Genomic DNA, 15,880 nt, shown 5'->3' with positions numbered 1-15,880 from the left:
CAACTTTGCTCCAGTGGAGCCTTGGCTGCGGGAGGGGAAGAGAGAGACAGAGAGGAAGGAGAGGAGGAGGGGTAGAGAAACAGATGGGCGATTCTCCTGTGTGCCCTGGCCGGGAATCGAACCCGGGACTCCTGCACGCCAGGCTGACGCTCTAGCACTGAGCCAACTGGCCAGGGCCGGAAACTATTATGTTAAGTGAAATAAGCCAGGCAGAAAAAGAAAAATATCATATGACTTTACTCATTTTAGGAATCCAATGAACAAAGCGAACTGAGACAGAGGAGAGATCGAGAGGACCAGAAGAAAAGAGGACAGAGGGAAAGGGGATGATAGGATGAAATAAACCTGAAGGGAGGCAGGAGGGGGTGCCCTGGGGAGGGGGAGATAGGGGGATATTGAGGGGGATACGGGGGAGGGAGGATGCATTTGGGGAGACACTATAATCTATGTAAACACAATTAAAATCAATAAAAAATAAAATAAAACCACAATGAGATACAGCTTTAAAACTATTTTTTAAAATAAATTTTTACTAATTTTAATGGGGTGACATCAATAAATCAGGATACATATATTCAAAGAAAACATGTCCAGGTTATTTTGTCATTTAATTATGTTGCATACCCATCACCCAAAGTCAGATTGTCCTCCGTCACCTTCTATCTAGTTTTCTTTGTGCCCCTCCCCCTCCTTCCCTCCCCCCCCTCCCTGTAACCACCACACTCTTGTCCATGTCTCTTAGTCTCGTTTTTATGTCCCACCTATGTATGGAATCATGCAGTTCTTGGTTTTTTTAATGTTATCAAGATCCCACCATTTTGCTGTAAATGATCCGATGTCATCATTTCTTATGGCTGAGTAGTATTCCATAGTGTATATGTGCCACATCTTCTTTACCCAGTCTTCTATTGAAGGGCTTTCTGGTTGTTTCCATGTCTTGGCCACTGTGAACAATGCTTCAATGAACATGGGGCTATATATGTGTCTTTACGTATCAATGTTTAAAACTATTAAAATGGTAAAATTTCTAAAAACTTACCATAGCAAATAATGATAAGAATGTGAAAAAACTAAGAATCTCATACAGGGCTTGTGGGAATATAAAATGGTACAACCACCTTGAAAAGGAGTTTGGCAATGTTTTAAACTGTTAAGATATGCCTACCACAACAGCTCACTCATTCCACTGCTACATTTTTCCCTAAGAGAAATAAAAGCACATGCCCACACGAAAGTTTGCAGAGAGATATTCATCAATGCTTTATTGAAAACAGTCAAAAGTTGGAAATAACATGTCCATAAATAGGTGGATAAAATGTACACAGCTATGGAAAAAAAACAAAAACCTTTTTGATACTTACTATAACAATGAATCTCAATATAATTTTATGGAGTGAAAGAAGCCTGATTTTAAAAAGTACATATTAGATTGAATAGGAAATGAAAACTAATGTATAGTGACAGAAAGCAAATCAATGTTTGCCTAGGGCAGGGAGTGAGCTTTGGGAGACAGGTGACAAAGGAACAAATGGACACTTGGAGATGATGGATAACTACAGCATCTTGATCTCAGTGGTAACTTAAGTTGGTGCATATATACAACCCATAATATTGGGCGTTTTTTTTGTATTTTTTCTGTAGTTGGAAACGGGGAGGCAGTCAGACAGACTCCCGCATGCACCCAACCGGGATCCACCCGGCACACCTACAAGGGGGGAATGCTCTGCCCATCTGGGGCGTTGCTCTTCTGCGGCCAGAGCCATTCTAGCGCCTGAGGCAGAGGCCATGGAGCCATCCTCAGCGCCTGGGGCCAACTTTGCTCCAATGGAGCCTCGGCTGTGGGAGGAGAAGAGAGAGATATAGAGAGGAAGGAGAGGGGGAAGGGTAAAGAAGCAGACGGATGCCTCTCTTGTGTGCCCTGGCTGGGAATCGAACCCAGAACTTCCACACACTGGGCTGATGCTCTACCACTGAGCCAACCGGCCAGGGCTACAACCCATCATATTGTATACTTTAAGTATGTGCCATTTATTGTATGTTAAGTATACCTTGTTAAAGCTATTAAAAATATTAATGGGCTCTATTAATATTTTTAATAGAGCTTCTGAGATTCTGAAAGAACTGTTGCTTTCATCTTCAAATATTAAATTCACTTTGTTAAAACTATTTCGAACTATGTTGTATGCACTAAGAAAAAGTACAAAGTAAAAATAAAGATTTCTCAGTCAGTAACTAAAACCAAGTCTGCCATAATTCTCAACAATGAGTCAAACCACTCAGAGTCAATCACTTGGAGTCTGCCAGTCAGCTCCGCCCTGTATCCTGCTGTGGTTCCCAGCAGTGGAGCCCGCAGGTTTTGAAATCTGAACTGTAGTCTTGAGTTGCTCTCCGACCTCCTCTATCAGAGGCCCAGCTCCTCCAAGAGCCTTGGAAGAGGCTAATGGCTTTCCCTGACCAACATCAGACCTCAGGATGGCTGAGGGTTTGCATACCCCACCAACATCAATAAGCAGGGCACTGCTTTCCTCAAGAAAGGGACCTCGCAAGGAACTGATGCTCTCAAATTCACTATCTTTGAGCTCCTCTTGTTCTGAATCTGAGTCTTCAGTCTCAGATGATGTGGTGCTGTCCAAGTCTTCTGAGTTACCTGCCTCAGAACTGGAGGAAGGTATCTGTTGCCTCAAAACAGAATGAGCTACGTCCTTTGCAGCTTCTTCTTCCCGGGCGAGAAGTGCTGCAGCTTCCAGTTCTTCCAATTCTAATCCCAGCTGGGCCTTCGTCAGGGATGCTTCTTTCAATGCTTCTGCAAGAGCTGCCAACTTTTTGGACCTTGAAAAACAATTTAAGAAAAAATATTAAGACTATTCACTAATTGGCCTGCAGACAACAGGCTACAGTGCTTAAAGCAATTACAAAATACAGCTGGACCCATACGTTACATGACACACCAGGATAAATCCCTAAACAGATCAAGGATACCAAAGTAAAATGAAGCTAGTAAAGTATTACATGGAAGCACGGGTGATTTCCTTTATTATCCTAGAAGGAGGAAGGCCTTCCTAGATATGACTCAAAATCCAACAGCCACAAAAGATAAGCAAAGATGAATAAATACAACTAATAAAAACCAACAACCTCTAAAGGGCAGAAAAAAGCCATCATAACTAAAGTCAAAAGCCTAATGCAAAATTTTAAAAAGTATCTGCAACACCTACCACAGAGCAAGGCCTAATTTCTATAGCCCATCAGAAAAATAAGCAAAAGATATAAGCAGACAGTTCACAAAAGGAAATAAAAATGATTCTAAAATATATAAAAAATGTTCAACTTCAGCCAAATAAGAGAAATACAAATTGAACTCACACTGAGATGTATTTTTCACTTATCAAATTAGCAAAAATCCAAACATGCCACCACTGCTAAGGCTCTGGGGAAAATGGAGCCTTCATACACTGGCAGTGAGAGATGAAACGGTACAACCCCTATGAAGGAGCACTTGGCAATAGTTTTCAAAATCGAAAAGTATACCCCCCCCCCAAAAAAGGCAATATCAGAGAGCAACATAGAGTGCTTTTATTTTTATCAGAAAACCATGTCATGTTATTTCAGAGGATATTTTTCTAAATTTGTCATATTATGTAATATTAAATAAACATTTTTATTAACTTGGAACTGTTTTTTATTTTTGAAAAAAGCAACACAAAGCATGCAGAAAATCTCTAAACTATGCATTTACTATTTTGTAGAGGAAAATCTGATGAGCCAACTGAGAAAAGGAGGCAGCAAGTGAAAATGGTCATGGCTCCTATGTCTCCCTAACTTCAAAGATTAAATGAGAGTACACACCAGTTACTGGTTTTGAGACAAACTGGATAATGGTAAGTTCACAAGATAAATTAATTTGTAAAAGTGTAGTCCATCCCATATTGAGAAAATGAGGCTTCATTTAAAGAGAATGGATACTGCAATAGGAGCTGCTGGACAAAGGTGGTCATTTTCATCGAAGTGCCAATATATATCTGAGACCCTTTGTCTCAAAATATTTAGCGTAAAAATGAGTTTCTGCAGGCATACTGCCCTCCCTCCTGCCACCTCTCCACAACTGTAATCATGACCCAGACAAACCATTGTTGTCTCTGTCCGAGGGTGGGTAGAAGGTACAGTGGGGTGAAGGGGAAAAGGTCAGGCTGCCATAACTGATGGGCAACTTTTTCTTATATAAGAAAACTGCTGAATTTCAGTGCCAGAATTTCCAGAGCTTAGAAAAGAAAGGTTGGGCCTGACCAGGCAGCAGTGCAGTAGACAGAGCATCAGACTGGGCCACAGAGGACCCAGGTTAGAAACCCCAAGGTCACCGGCTTGAGCACGGAATTGCTGGCTTGAGTATGGTATCAAAGCATGACCCAAGGTCACTGGCTTGAGCAGGGGGTCACTCACTCCGCTGTAGCCCCTCCCCATCAAGGCACATATGAGAAAGCAATCAATGAACAACTAAGGTGCTGCAACAAAGACTTGATGGAATCTCCCTTACTATCTCCTTTCTTCTCACCTTCCTGCCCATCTGTCCTTATTTGTTAAGGAAGAAAGAAAGGTTGGCGAGGATGAAGACTAACTGAGATCCCCTGGAGTCTGTCAATAATTCACAAAAGGACTATCAACTCTGGATGAACTCTGGTCAGTTTGAGACATCTTTAAATGCATAGCGATAAAAAACAAGATGGCTGCAATATAATTTACATCCATGTTCCAGATAGTTGTAGATGATGTCCACCATACATATACATTGCAAGCTTAACTACCAGTGGTAAAAGATTCAGTCAGACCTAGTGGACCAGTTTAAAGTATCTCTTCCCCAGATGACATGATACTATATACAGAGAACTCTAAAGATTCCACCAAAAACTACTAGAACCGATAAATGACTTCAGTAAAGTAGCAGGATACAAAATAAACAGTTGCATTATTATACACCGATAATGATCTATCAGAAATGGAAACCAAAAAACAATACCATTCACAGTTGCTTCAAAAAGAATAAAATACCTAGGAATAGACTTAACGAAGAACATAAAAAACCTGTTCTTGGAAAATTCTAGGACATGAAGAAAGAAGACGATAAAACAAGTAGAAGCATATACCGTGTTCATGGATAGGAAAAATTAACATCATTAAAATGTCCATACTACACAAAGCAATCTATAGATTCAATACAACTCCTATCAAGAAAGCAATGGTATATTTCACAAAACTAGGACAAATATTCTAAAAATGCATATGGAACCACTAAAAGCACCTGAATAGCCTCAGGAATCTTGAAAAAGAAAAAAGCTGGAGAAAATACAAGGCTATAGTAACCAAAACAGCATGGTACTGGTATAAAAACAGACATATAGATCAATGGAACAGAACAGAAAGCCCAGAAATCAGCCGTGGAAAGTGCTCAGTTAATAGAGCACTGGTCTGGCATATGGATGTCCTGGGTTTGATTCCCAGTCAGGGCACACAGGAGAAGGGACCACCTGCTTCTCCCCCATTCCATCTCCCCCTTCTCTCCCTTTTTCCTTTCCACAGCCAGTGGCTTAATTTGTTCGAGCATGGCCCCAGGCACTGGGGATAGCTCAGGTGGTCCAAGTGTGGCAGCCTCAAGGCACTAAAAATAGCTCAGTACTCGAACACTGACCACAGACGGGGTTGCTGGGTGGATCCCAGTCAAGGCGGATGCAGGATTCTGCTTTACTATCTCCTTTTTCACCTAAAAAAACAAAACAAAACCACACACACAAAAAAAACGCCCCCAAATTAACCTATGCCTGTATGGTCATTTAATGTTCAACAAAGGAGGCAAGAACATACAATGAGGTAAAGACAGTCTATTGAAAAAATGGTGTTGGAAAAACTGGACAAATGTGTGCAAAAAAAATAAAACCATATTACACCATACACAAAATAAACTCAAAACAGATTAAAGACTTAAATGTTAGCAACAAAACCATAAAAATCCTAGAAGAAAAGACAGTGAAATCTCATCCATTTCTTATAGTAATATTTTTCCCGATATATCTACTCAGGCAAGGGAAATGAGAGAAAAGAGAAAGAAATGGGACTACATCAAACTAAAACTTTTTTGCACAGCAAGGGAAACCATCAACAAAATAAGAAGACAACCCACTGAATGGGAGAACAAACTCACTGATACATCTGATAAGGGGTTAATATCCAAAACTTATAGAGAACTTGCAAAACTCAACACCAAAAAAACCCAAACAATCCAATTAAAAAATGGACAAAGGAACTGAATGGACACTTCTCCAAAGAGGACATACAGATGGCCAATGGATGGATAAATGAAAAGCTGCTCAATGTCACTAATCATCAAAGAAGTACAAATTCAAACGACAGTTAGATACCAACTCACACCTGTCAGCCTAGCTATCATCAAAAATCAACAAACAAGTGTTGGCAAAGGTGTGGAGAAAAGGAAACCCTTGTGCCTTGTTGGTAGGGATGCAAATTGGTATAGCCACCCTGGAAAGCAGCACAGAGTTACCTCAAAATATTAACCTTTGAGTAGTACCAATGTTAATGTACGTCCTTGTGCCTCCTGACCAACCAGGCATGAGAACAAAAATTTTTATTTTAAAAATGTGTAAGGCAACATTTAAAAAAAGGCAAATGTATGTTCTTCTTGTTTCTATAAATTGGTTATCAAACAAACATGATTTTAAGTTATTAAAACTGTAACTGGAACTAATTTCATTTGTTTGAAGAAAAACTCACTCCTGGGGGTCAGCGAGCATGAAAAAAATTCACTACTAAAAGGGTTAAAAGTAGAACTGTCTTTTGTCTCAGCAATCCCACTTCCAGAAACATATCCTAAGAATCCCAAAACAGTAAATCCAAAGAATATTTGCTTACCTATATTCATTGCAGCACTATTTACAATAGCCAAGATCTGGAAACACCCCAAGTGCCCAATAGTAGGGGAGTAGATTAAAAAGTTGCGGTACATTTAAACAATGAAATACTACTCAGCCATAAAAAGAAGGAAATCACTAAAAAAATTTTAAAAATAAAAAAAAATTTTAAAAAGAAGGAAATTTTTTACCTTTTGAGACAGCATAAATGGACTTGGATATCATTATGCTAAGTGAAATAAGCCAGGCAGGGAAAGACAACTACTATATGATTTCATTCATATGTGGAATCTAATGAGCAAATTAGAGACAGACTCATACAGAGAGAGCAGGCTGACAGCTGTCATGGGGTGTTGGGTGAGGGAGATGGAGGGATAGAGCAAAAACGGACACACAATAAAAACCACACAAACATGGACAACAGTGTGGTGATTGCTGGGATTATAAAGGGGAGAAATGGTGACGGACAAAGATTTGATTTGGGGAGAGGTATACAGAAATTATGTTGTAGAACTGGGCACCTGAAACCTGTATAATTATGTTAACCAGCGACAATTTAAAAAAAAAGTAAAGTAAAATAAAGCATCACTGCCCCAAGGCTCTATCAGTCTAAGAACCAGCTCACTGCCATCTTTCTCAGTGAAGGAGGTTCAGTCTGCATAGTGACACAGCTTTAAGAGAAAGAGCAATGACCTTAGGAAAGAAGACGTGTCTCATTAAATTATTGTATTAGAAATTAAAACTTCTAATATTAGAAATAAAATTTTAAATAAAAGCTTTTACTTCAGTAAATGTGAAACCATACATCACACGCTTTTAATAGTCATGACAAATACTTTTGACAATACATGAAGGACGATGTTTCACAAACATCTTTGCACTTGCTCCTAAGGAAAACCCCCACCCATCAGTTCCTCCTATTACAGAAGCTTGCAGAGGTTCAGAGACCTGCTGGCCTTCACCAGCTAGCAACTGTGCTCTTCCTGCATGGCACCCATGAATAGCCAGGCTCTGTTTCACCTTCTAGCACCAGATTCCTCACCTTCCCAACTGGAGCTCTAGTCAACATCTTCCAGATAAGCAACTTCTGACTTGCATAGGCCCAGAATTCTCCAAAGAAGCTATGACTGGTATCTTTAGCTGAGCAATTTTAGAGTTGGTTGTATATATCTACGCTTTGTATATATCAACTTTGCTAGAGTTGAAGTATATATATCTACGCTTTGACTACAGAGGTTTAAAACAGGAGAAAAATGAATTATTTTGGTGGATATTGGTGAAAACTACAGTTAGATAAGTCAATCAAGTTGAAACTATTTTGCTCTTTGTTATTGTCTATTATAAAAATATTGTATCTATTATTTATAACAGTATAAATTTGGAATTTCAAAGTCCCTCATCTGTAATACTGGCTCTTTCCAAAAAGCACATCCCACATATGGTTGGACTACAAAGTGTCAACTCTAATGAGCAGGACAGTGGTGAGGATGAACCATGGAACCCAAACAGGAGCTGATGCCTGTTACAAGCTTACTGAATTTTTATCCTTCAGAAAAAAGTCTGTTTCTCACTTTTAGCACTATATTATTTTTAAAGTGACTAATTTATATGAGATACTCTTACTACCTCAAACTGGCTAGTTTATTCAATTAATATTAAGGTTCTGACAGAAACATGAAGTTTGTAGAAAAAGCATTCTGAATCCTCTCCCTAAAGAATACTAGAATAAGATGTGACTAAAAATTTAGAAATATTGTTAATGTAGAATGTGACTAATAGCCTGAGGAATGAAAGTTGGGCTTGTTTCTATTCAATTATTTTCCACAGATGACTTAGCAATCACTCTTTACACACACATATATATATACTCATTTTGAGAAAAAAATTAAGCCATAAAGAGTAGCCTTTTGTTCTTTCAACTGCTGGTCCAATTAAAGTTGGTTCTAAGTCTCCACTCCTTGTAAATTCTAGAATCTGCCTTGTAATGCATGGCCTTTCCCTTTCAGAAAGCACCTCATTTAATGTAGTTAGTGGTTTTCACTGTCACACTCAGACCAGGCTAGTTCATGTCAAAAAGCCTTGTCAAATGACATTATTAACCACAATGCTTACAAAAACTAGGTACATTTTGGTGTATTTCAACAAACCTGTATGCTGAGTTACTAGCTGTATTTATTGTATATATTTTATATCTAAGTAAAGAACATCTCCTTGTTAAGAATGTATTTATTAAAGATTAAAGAGATTCAGCATCTAAAAAGAGATAGGATAATCAAATTATACTGTCATATTTTAATAAAATTATACTCAAAACAGGTTTTTCTTAGAAAGTTTTTGGAAATGTAATCCAACCATGTAACTTAAATAAAAAAAAGCTTTCATTTTGTTTGTGTATGTAAAATAATACAGTATTCCATTTAGAAAAAATTTTTAATTGAAGACTGCTTTCTGACAAGTTATAGTAAATACAGCTACCATGAATGAGAAAGACCTAAAAAGATATGCCTTGACTGAGCTTATATATAAAATTTCCTCAATTATCTTATATTTGGTGACCAAGTTTAAGGGGAAAAAGATCCATGGCCTTATAAAACAGCCAAAACAAAGTGAAAAAAGAGCCCTGAAATATAGAAAAAATAAAACTGGGTATAAATAGAAAGCATACATCCTGTTGCTTGCTGTAGAGCTTTGTCCCAAACTATCAATCAACTTTTCACGATTTCCTGCTATAGCAGGTCTGCATAAATCTCGTAGTCACTGCCTAGGTTTCATTTCCTCTGCTCAAACCTGCTAACCTGCCGGCCACGACAAACTGAAACTAGAGCCGGCAACTGATAATGTTGCACAGAACACCCGCGACGCAATACAAGAAACATTTCCTACTGGATGACAGAATACGCTGACTTGGCCTTTTAGTTTCAAAGGACACACACACACACACACACACACACACACACACACACGGTCTCCGGTTTTATCGGGGAACAGTTTACCATCATTCTTTTTAAAGGGGATCGATGAAAATGACATGTAATCATAATTCCTCTCTATTAAAAAGAACCAGTTCCAAATTCCAAAAGCCCCTGCCCACAACATATCTATGCAGCCTGATCTAAAAGGGAATGCATCAATAGCTTTAAGGAGAAGCTGCCAGTGAAACTCTTTTTTGACAGTTGCCATGAAAAGCAAATAAAAACTGATACACAGATAAGCACAAAACTGCCTGTTGTTATTCTGGAACAATGAAGACCATTTCCAGCTCCATCTTTAATAGAAACAATCAATCTCTTTGAACAATAAAGTACTAATTTAATACAGAAAATATTACAAGATTAAGAGTTATTTAAGCCATATTGAGCTTGGGCCAATGAAATAATTTTTCACCCTATTTCCATTTGACTTATGTAGAGCCAGTAGCCACTGCCATTGCTGTCATGGCCATGCACATGCAGGTTCCCAGTGGATTTGAACAGACGATAAAGAAACATTGGAGCCAAAAAATGGTGGGCCATTTCTTTATTCAAGTCTCGTACAGGCCAATGAGCAAACACACAGGGAAAAAACACTTCTCTTTAACTCAGGGCTCCCAAAGCCAATGACACATTCTCTGGTTCCACAACCAGGAGAATCTTCTCCAGTTTTTCCTATAATCAAAGGCCTGACCAGTCCCAAAGCCCCTCACCTCTGGTTCCCCATCTGCACTCACTCTGCCAACATGCCTTCTTTCTCTGCAAAACTGGCTTCTCTGTTTCTCTGCCATCTTGGCTTCTTTCTGCTCCAGCACACATTAGCAAGTCAACGGCTCTTCCCAAGGAGGAAGGTAATTTACAATTTCACAGATCACATACCTGGCGCTGCCCAGACATTTTTAACAATAAAAGTGAGTAAACTCAAAAAATACGAATTTTACAAACTCTTTTGGCCAACAACTTAATACCAGCCTGTGGGCCTGGGCTATGAAAAATAAGATCTACTCCATGAATCAGTAGAATAATTTTCTGAAAACTCCCTGTATTAGTTTCCTAGGGCTGCCATAACAAACTACCACAAACTGGTGGCTTAAAGCACTAGAAATTTATTCTCTCACAGTTCTCGAGGGGAGAAGTCCAAAATCAAGGTGCTGAGAGGGCTGCTGTCTCCTGAGGGATGTGAGGGAGAGTCCGTTCCACTGTCCCACGCCTTTCTCTTAGTTCTTGGTGCTGTCACCAATCCAGCAAGCTCTGCCTCTGTCACAACATGGCAATCTCTCTGTGTGTATTTCTTCATGTGGCCGTCCTCCCTCTGAGTGCGTCTTTGTGTCTCTTCTCCTCCCTTAGCATACCAGTCATACTGGATTAGGGGCCATCTTACTCTAGTACAGTGTTTGGGAAACTCATTAGTCAACAGAGCCAAATATCAACGGTACTACGATTGAAATTTCTTTTGAGAGCCAAACTTTTTAAGCTTAAACTATATAGGTAGATACATTCCTTATCGAGGCAGAGCCTGCACGTGGTATTTTGTTGAAGAGCCACACTCAAGGGGCCAAAGAGCCATGTGTGGCTCGCGAGCCACAGTTTGCCAAGAGGGCTCTAGTATGTATGACCTCATCTTAACAATTAATGACCTCAACAACAACCCTATTTCCAAGTAATGTCACATTCTGAGTTTGCAGGAAGGACACAGAAAACCCCTATAGCTGAAATAAGTAGATGGTAGGATGCTCATCAATGGAAGATAATTAAGACCATAAAGTAGAGATAAAAACTTAATAGTAAACAGTGATAAAAGGTTATAATTTCACATTAAAAAATTATAAACTACACAAATAAGTTTATAAATTACATGATAATGTCAATATGTAGGTTATAATCTCAACTATGCACTAATTCTCGAGATGAACAAAGAATGAAGCAAACAATTGTATTTGGAATTGTGATTGTTCTAATACAAATTATGTTACAGAATCATATGGATAGTCATCACTTCATATTGGTTTTTTATAGCAGAATTATAGAGGAATTTTTACAAATAATCATCCAAGGCATCATCAGTTTTCTCAAGGGCTCTAAATCATGTAAATTCAAGTCAATCCTTTGATTCAAAATGAAGACTTTCCACTAATGTCACTATTACTGTAGAGCAGGGGTCTCAAACTCAACTCAGCATGTGGGCCGCAGAGCAAGATCACAGCCGTTTGGCGGGCCGCACTAGGTCTACAAAAGGCAACTGTTACGCAACACTTTTCTCACTGCAGTTGAAAACAAAAAAATCAGTACAACAAGCACAATCGTACATGCAGTTTACTCAGTGTCACAAAAACGACCAGAAACTGTAGTTCGCATCACAACTGCTGTTAACTAAGCTAATATCTAGCTAGGATGCTAGAGAAATGAAAAATACAAGTAGGCCCCTAGGCTTACTTAATTTTATCCAAAATATTTTGAACTTCGTGGATTAGTCTGCAGGCCGCACAAAATTGTTCGGTGGGCCGCATGCGGCCTGCGGGCCACGAGTTTGGGACCCCTGCTGTAGAGTCTTCTTCTTCAACTGTTAAACTAACCCCACATCTCCTGTTGTAAAGTACCCGTACTCCAGATACTGAAAAGTACCATACCTCACTTCTGAGGGTTTACGTAGAGATACCAAGTCCAGATGAGTTTTGAAGGGTTTTATTTATTTATTTATTTATTTATTTATTTATTTATTTATTTGTATTTTTGGAAACAGGGAGAGAGAGTCAGACAGACTCCCGCATGCGCCCAACCGGGATCCACCCGGCGCGCCCAACCGGGATCCACCCGGCACGCCCACCAGGGGCGATGCTCTGCCCACCAGGGGGTGATGCTCTGCCCCTCCGGGGCATCACTCTGCCGTGACCAGAACCACTCTAGCGCCTGGGACAGAGGCCAAGGAGCCATCCCCAGCGCCTGGGCCATCTTTTGCTCCAATGGAGCCTTGGCTGCGGGAGGGGAAGAGAGAGACAGAGAGGAAGGAAGGGGGGAGGTGGAGAAGCAAATGGGCACTTCTCCTATGTACCCTGGCTGGGAATCGAACCCGGGTGCCCCGCACGCCAGGCCGACGCTCTACCGCTGAGCCAACCGGCCAGGGCCTGAAGGGTTTTATTAAAGGAGTAGATTCATTAAATATGCCGGCTGCATATGGCTGACCCGGGGCATTTGCAGACCCAAATTGTGTGCACCCAGCACAGCCCTTGCGGCAGTTATGTCCTTGCTCTCACACACACAGGTTGGTGGAAAAAGGAGGAGGGGGATGGGACACAATTCATTAGCAAGCGTACATTTGTCTATAGCAGCGGTTCTCAACCTGTGGGTCGTGACCCTGGCGGGGGTCGAACGAAACACAGGGGTCGCCTAAAGCCATCGGAAATACATATTTTATTTAAAAATGTATTGTATAATAAATATGTATTTTCCGGTGGCTTTAGGCGACCCCTGTGTTTTGGTCCTTCGACCCCCGCCGGGGTCGCGACCCACAGGTTGAGAACCTCTGGTCTATAGGATTCATAAAAAACATTTTTACACATCAAAACTTATAAGGTAACACAATAGCAAAAATGTCATTTTATATATTAAAAGATACTCCTAAATTTTCTAGTGTTCATTTGCCATTCCTTTGTTTAGAGATACATACATTATTTATACGTTTTCAGGAGGGAAGGGGTAGTTTCCATGGCGCTGGGGATAAATGCCTGCAAATGGCTCATCAAATAAGATTTTTTTACAATAAATCTTCCTGCACCTGGCTAGCTATTTACCTGCTTCCTTACAGGTGTGGGGGAAGGAAGGGAATCTAAATATCCTTCCCCTCTTCATTTACAATGCAATGCTATCGGCCATCTGACTTGGTGCAACTCACATAAGCATAAAAATCATATCTACAAAATCTCTCTGCACACCTAGCCCAAATTAATAAAATGCTCTTTAAGCTTCCTAGTAGAAGGGAGCCTCCTACACAGTAGGTTTCTGCAAGCCAGGAAACTTTCACATTTCTTCTCCCTCCCTTCCCCAAAGGAAGGACGGGAAAGGAAGCCTGACCTTTCCTCCTAAAATATCAATATTAATTTTGCAGCTTTTAGGTACCTTACCACACTCCAAGCTTCATTGTTAGTGTTTCTGCATGTGGTTCAAGCACAGTTTCCATGTTATTTCCACAGTCTTGTTAAATTTTTAATTTTTTGCTCAATTTGCAATTTGTTTGCACTGTACAATGCTGTTGGGCAAATGAGATGTAAAATCTGTATTTTCTGGTTTTGCTCACTCATTTTTTTGTGTGTGCGTTTTTTTACAGAGACAGAGAGAGGGATAGATAGGGACAAACAGACGAAGAGATGAGAAGCATCAATCATTACTTTTTTGTTGCAACACCTTAGTTGTTCATTGATTGCTTTCTCATATGTACTTTGACCGTGGGGCTACAGCAGACCAAGTAACCCCTTGCTCGAGCCAGCGACCTTGGGTCCAAGCTGGTGAGCTTTGCTCAAACCAGATAAGCCCTCATTCAAGCTGGCGACCTCGGTGTCTGGAACCTGGGTCCTCCGCATCCCAGTCCAACGCTCTATCCACTGCACCTCTGTCTGGTCCGGTGCTCACTCTTATTGTTAAAGACTGCTGCTGCTCCCGTGATGATGCTCTCATGTGATAGTTAATTACCTTCTTCCTTGGGAAGGGGCTTGGTTATGCTAATGTGTGCTGGGGGCGAGACCACGTTGTTACAGACAGGGAAAGATACTACATATGTTGTAGCAGGGCAGGGAGGCCACATGGAGGAGAGGCGGCAGCCAAAATGGAGGCATGCAGAGGGGACTGAGTGAGTCTGGTGAAGCCTTTGATTCTAGAAAAAAAAGGGAAAGATTCTCCTGGTTGTGGAACAGGAGAACATGTGAGTGGGTTTTGACGCCCCGCGTGTTTTTACTCATTGGCCAGAACAAGTCTAGAATAAAGAAAAAGGACCCACCAGTTCTTGGCTCTGTTGTTTCTCTAAGATCAATCCGAATTAAATACAAACCTAAACCAGCATGGGCCAGGCAACTGTGACGGTGGCCGCGGCTACTGGCCTTACAAATGCCAACCATCAATAAGAGGTCAAATAACAAAAGTACTGGCAGGATGGGTAAGAAAGATGATAGGGAAAAATTATATGTAAGAAATGAAACTACATTTATTAAGTAGTTTGATCATTAGTGAGTACGGTTGTATTTTGACCATCACGTCTCTTTGTTAAGTTTCTAAGTACAGAAACTCACATAATGAATATTCAGAAATAGGGCCACCTCCCTGATGACATAAACAGGTGGCTATAATATTGTAGATAGATGCTCTAAAAGTTTATTTTTGCAGAGAGCAAAGACATCATCTACTCTAATCCTTCCATTTAATAAGTGAAGTTGGTATAGCTGGCTGTTTTGATGCAGCTTCTAAGTTTGAGGGACTTAATATAGGAAGAGTTGCAACTAGATCTTAATTCCAGAATTTTCAATTTTAAAGTGCTATACCCTTTCAGTTGTTTACCAGAGCAATTGTTATGACAATGTGTGTGTGTGTGTGGGGGGGGGGGGGGGGGCAGACGGGGCTATGAACTAAATCTGACAAGCTCAGGTGAGCCCTGCACATGGCCTTACAAACTCAGAGACCTACAGTAACCACACAGGATTGTCAAAAATTAAAACTTTCTAACTAAAAGCAGTTCGTGGTGGTTAGTTATATCATAGAGAGGTATTTTTCTCTAACAAAGGTCAATGCTTACTTTAATCGAGTCTGTCTGTTGTCTTTTGCATCTACAATAATGTATCTGATAACATGCCTTTGAAATACCATCTTTTCCTGTTCCTCAAGGCAGGCACCCCCCAACAGGAACCAACAAACCCCTTCATTGTTATTGCTATCATGTTAATTGTTAACTGTTAACTATCTTGTTCCTGCCTATGTAAAAGAAGTTTCATCATGTACATTTTTACGTTTTATCCA

The 15,880-nt window shown here is 40.2% G+C and overlaps 1 protein-coding gene across 6 annotated transcripts in view; it reads right to left on the bottom strand.

Moving 5' to 3' along the window:
- Positions 1-814: 814 nt before the first annotated feature.
- SHQ1 (SHQ1, H/ACA ribonucleoprotein assembly factor) overlaps positions 815-15,880 on the bottom strand; it is a 138,080-nt gene continuing 123,014 nt past the window's right edge. For 3 of the 6 annotated variants that reach the window (XR_010747264.1, XR_010747266.1, XR_010747267.1), the window contains exons 11-12: positions 1,805-2,829; positions 816-1,771 (exon numbers count right to left, since the gene is read on the bottom strand). Coding sequence is in view for 1 of the 6 variants with exons in the window: in XM_066352145.1 (XP_066208242.1) it covers positions 2,283-2,829 (547 nt within the window). In the remaining 5 variants the exon portion in view is untranslated. Of the gene's footprint in view, positions 2,830-15,880 lie in introns of all 6 variants that reach the window. The other 3 variants (XR_010747265.1, XR_010747263.1, XM_066352145.1) reach the window with 3 other exon arrangements.

The sequence above is a fragment of the Saccopteryx leptura genome, chromosome 10, assembly GCF_036850995.1.
Source record: "Saccopteryx leptura isolate mSacLep1 chromosome 10, mSacLep1_pri_phased_curated, whole genome shotgun sequence".
NCBI classification, from domain to species: domain Eukaryota; kingdom Metazoa; phylum Chordata; class Mammalia; order Chiroptera; family Emballonuridae; genus Saccopteryx; species Saccopteryx leptura.
The sequence above is the reverse complement of the archived record's forward strand: the minus strand, read 5'-3'. Positions and strand labels throughout refer to the sequence as shown.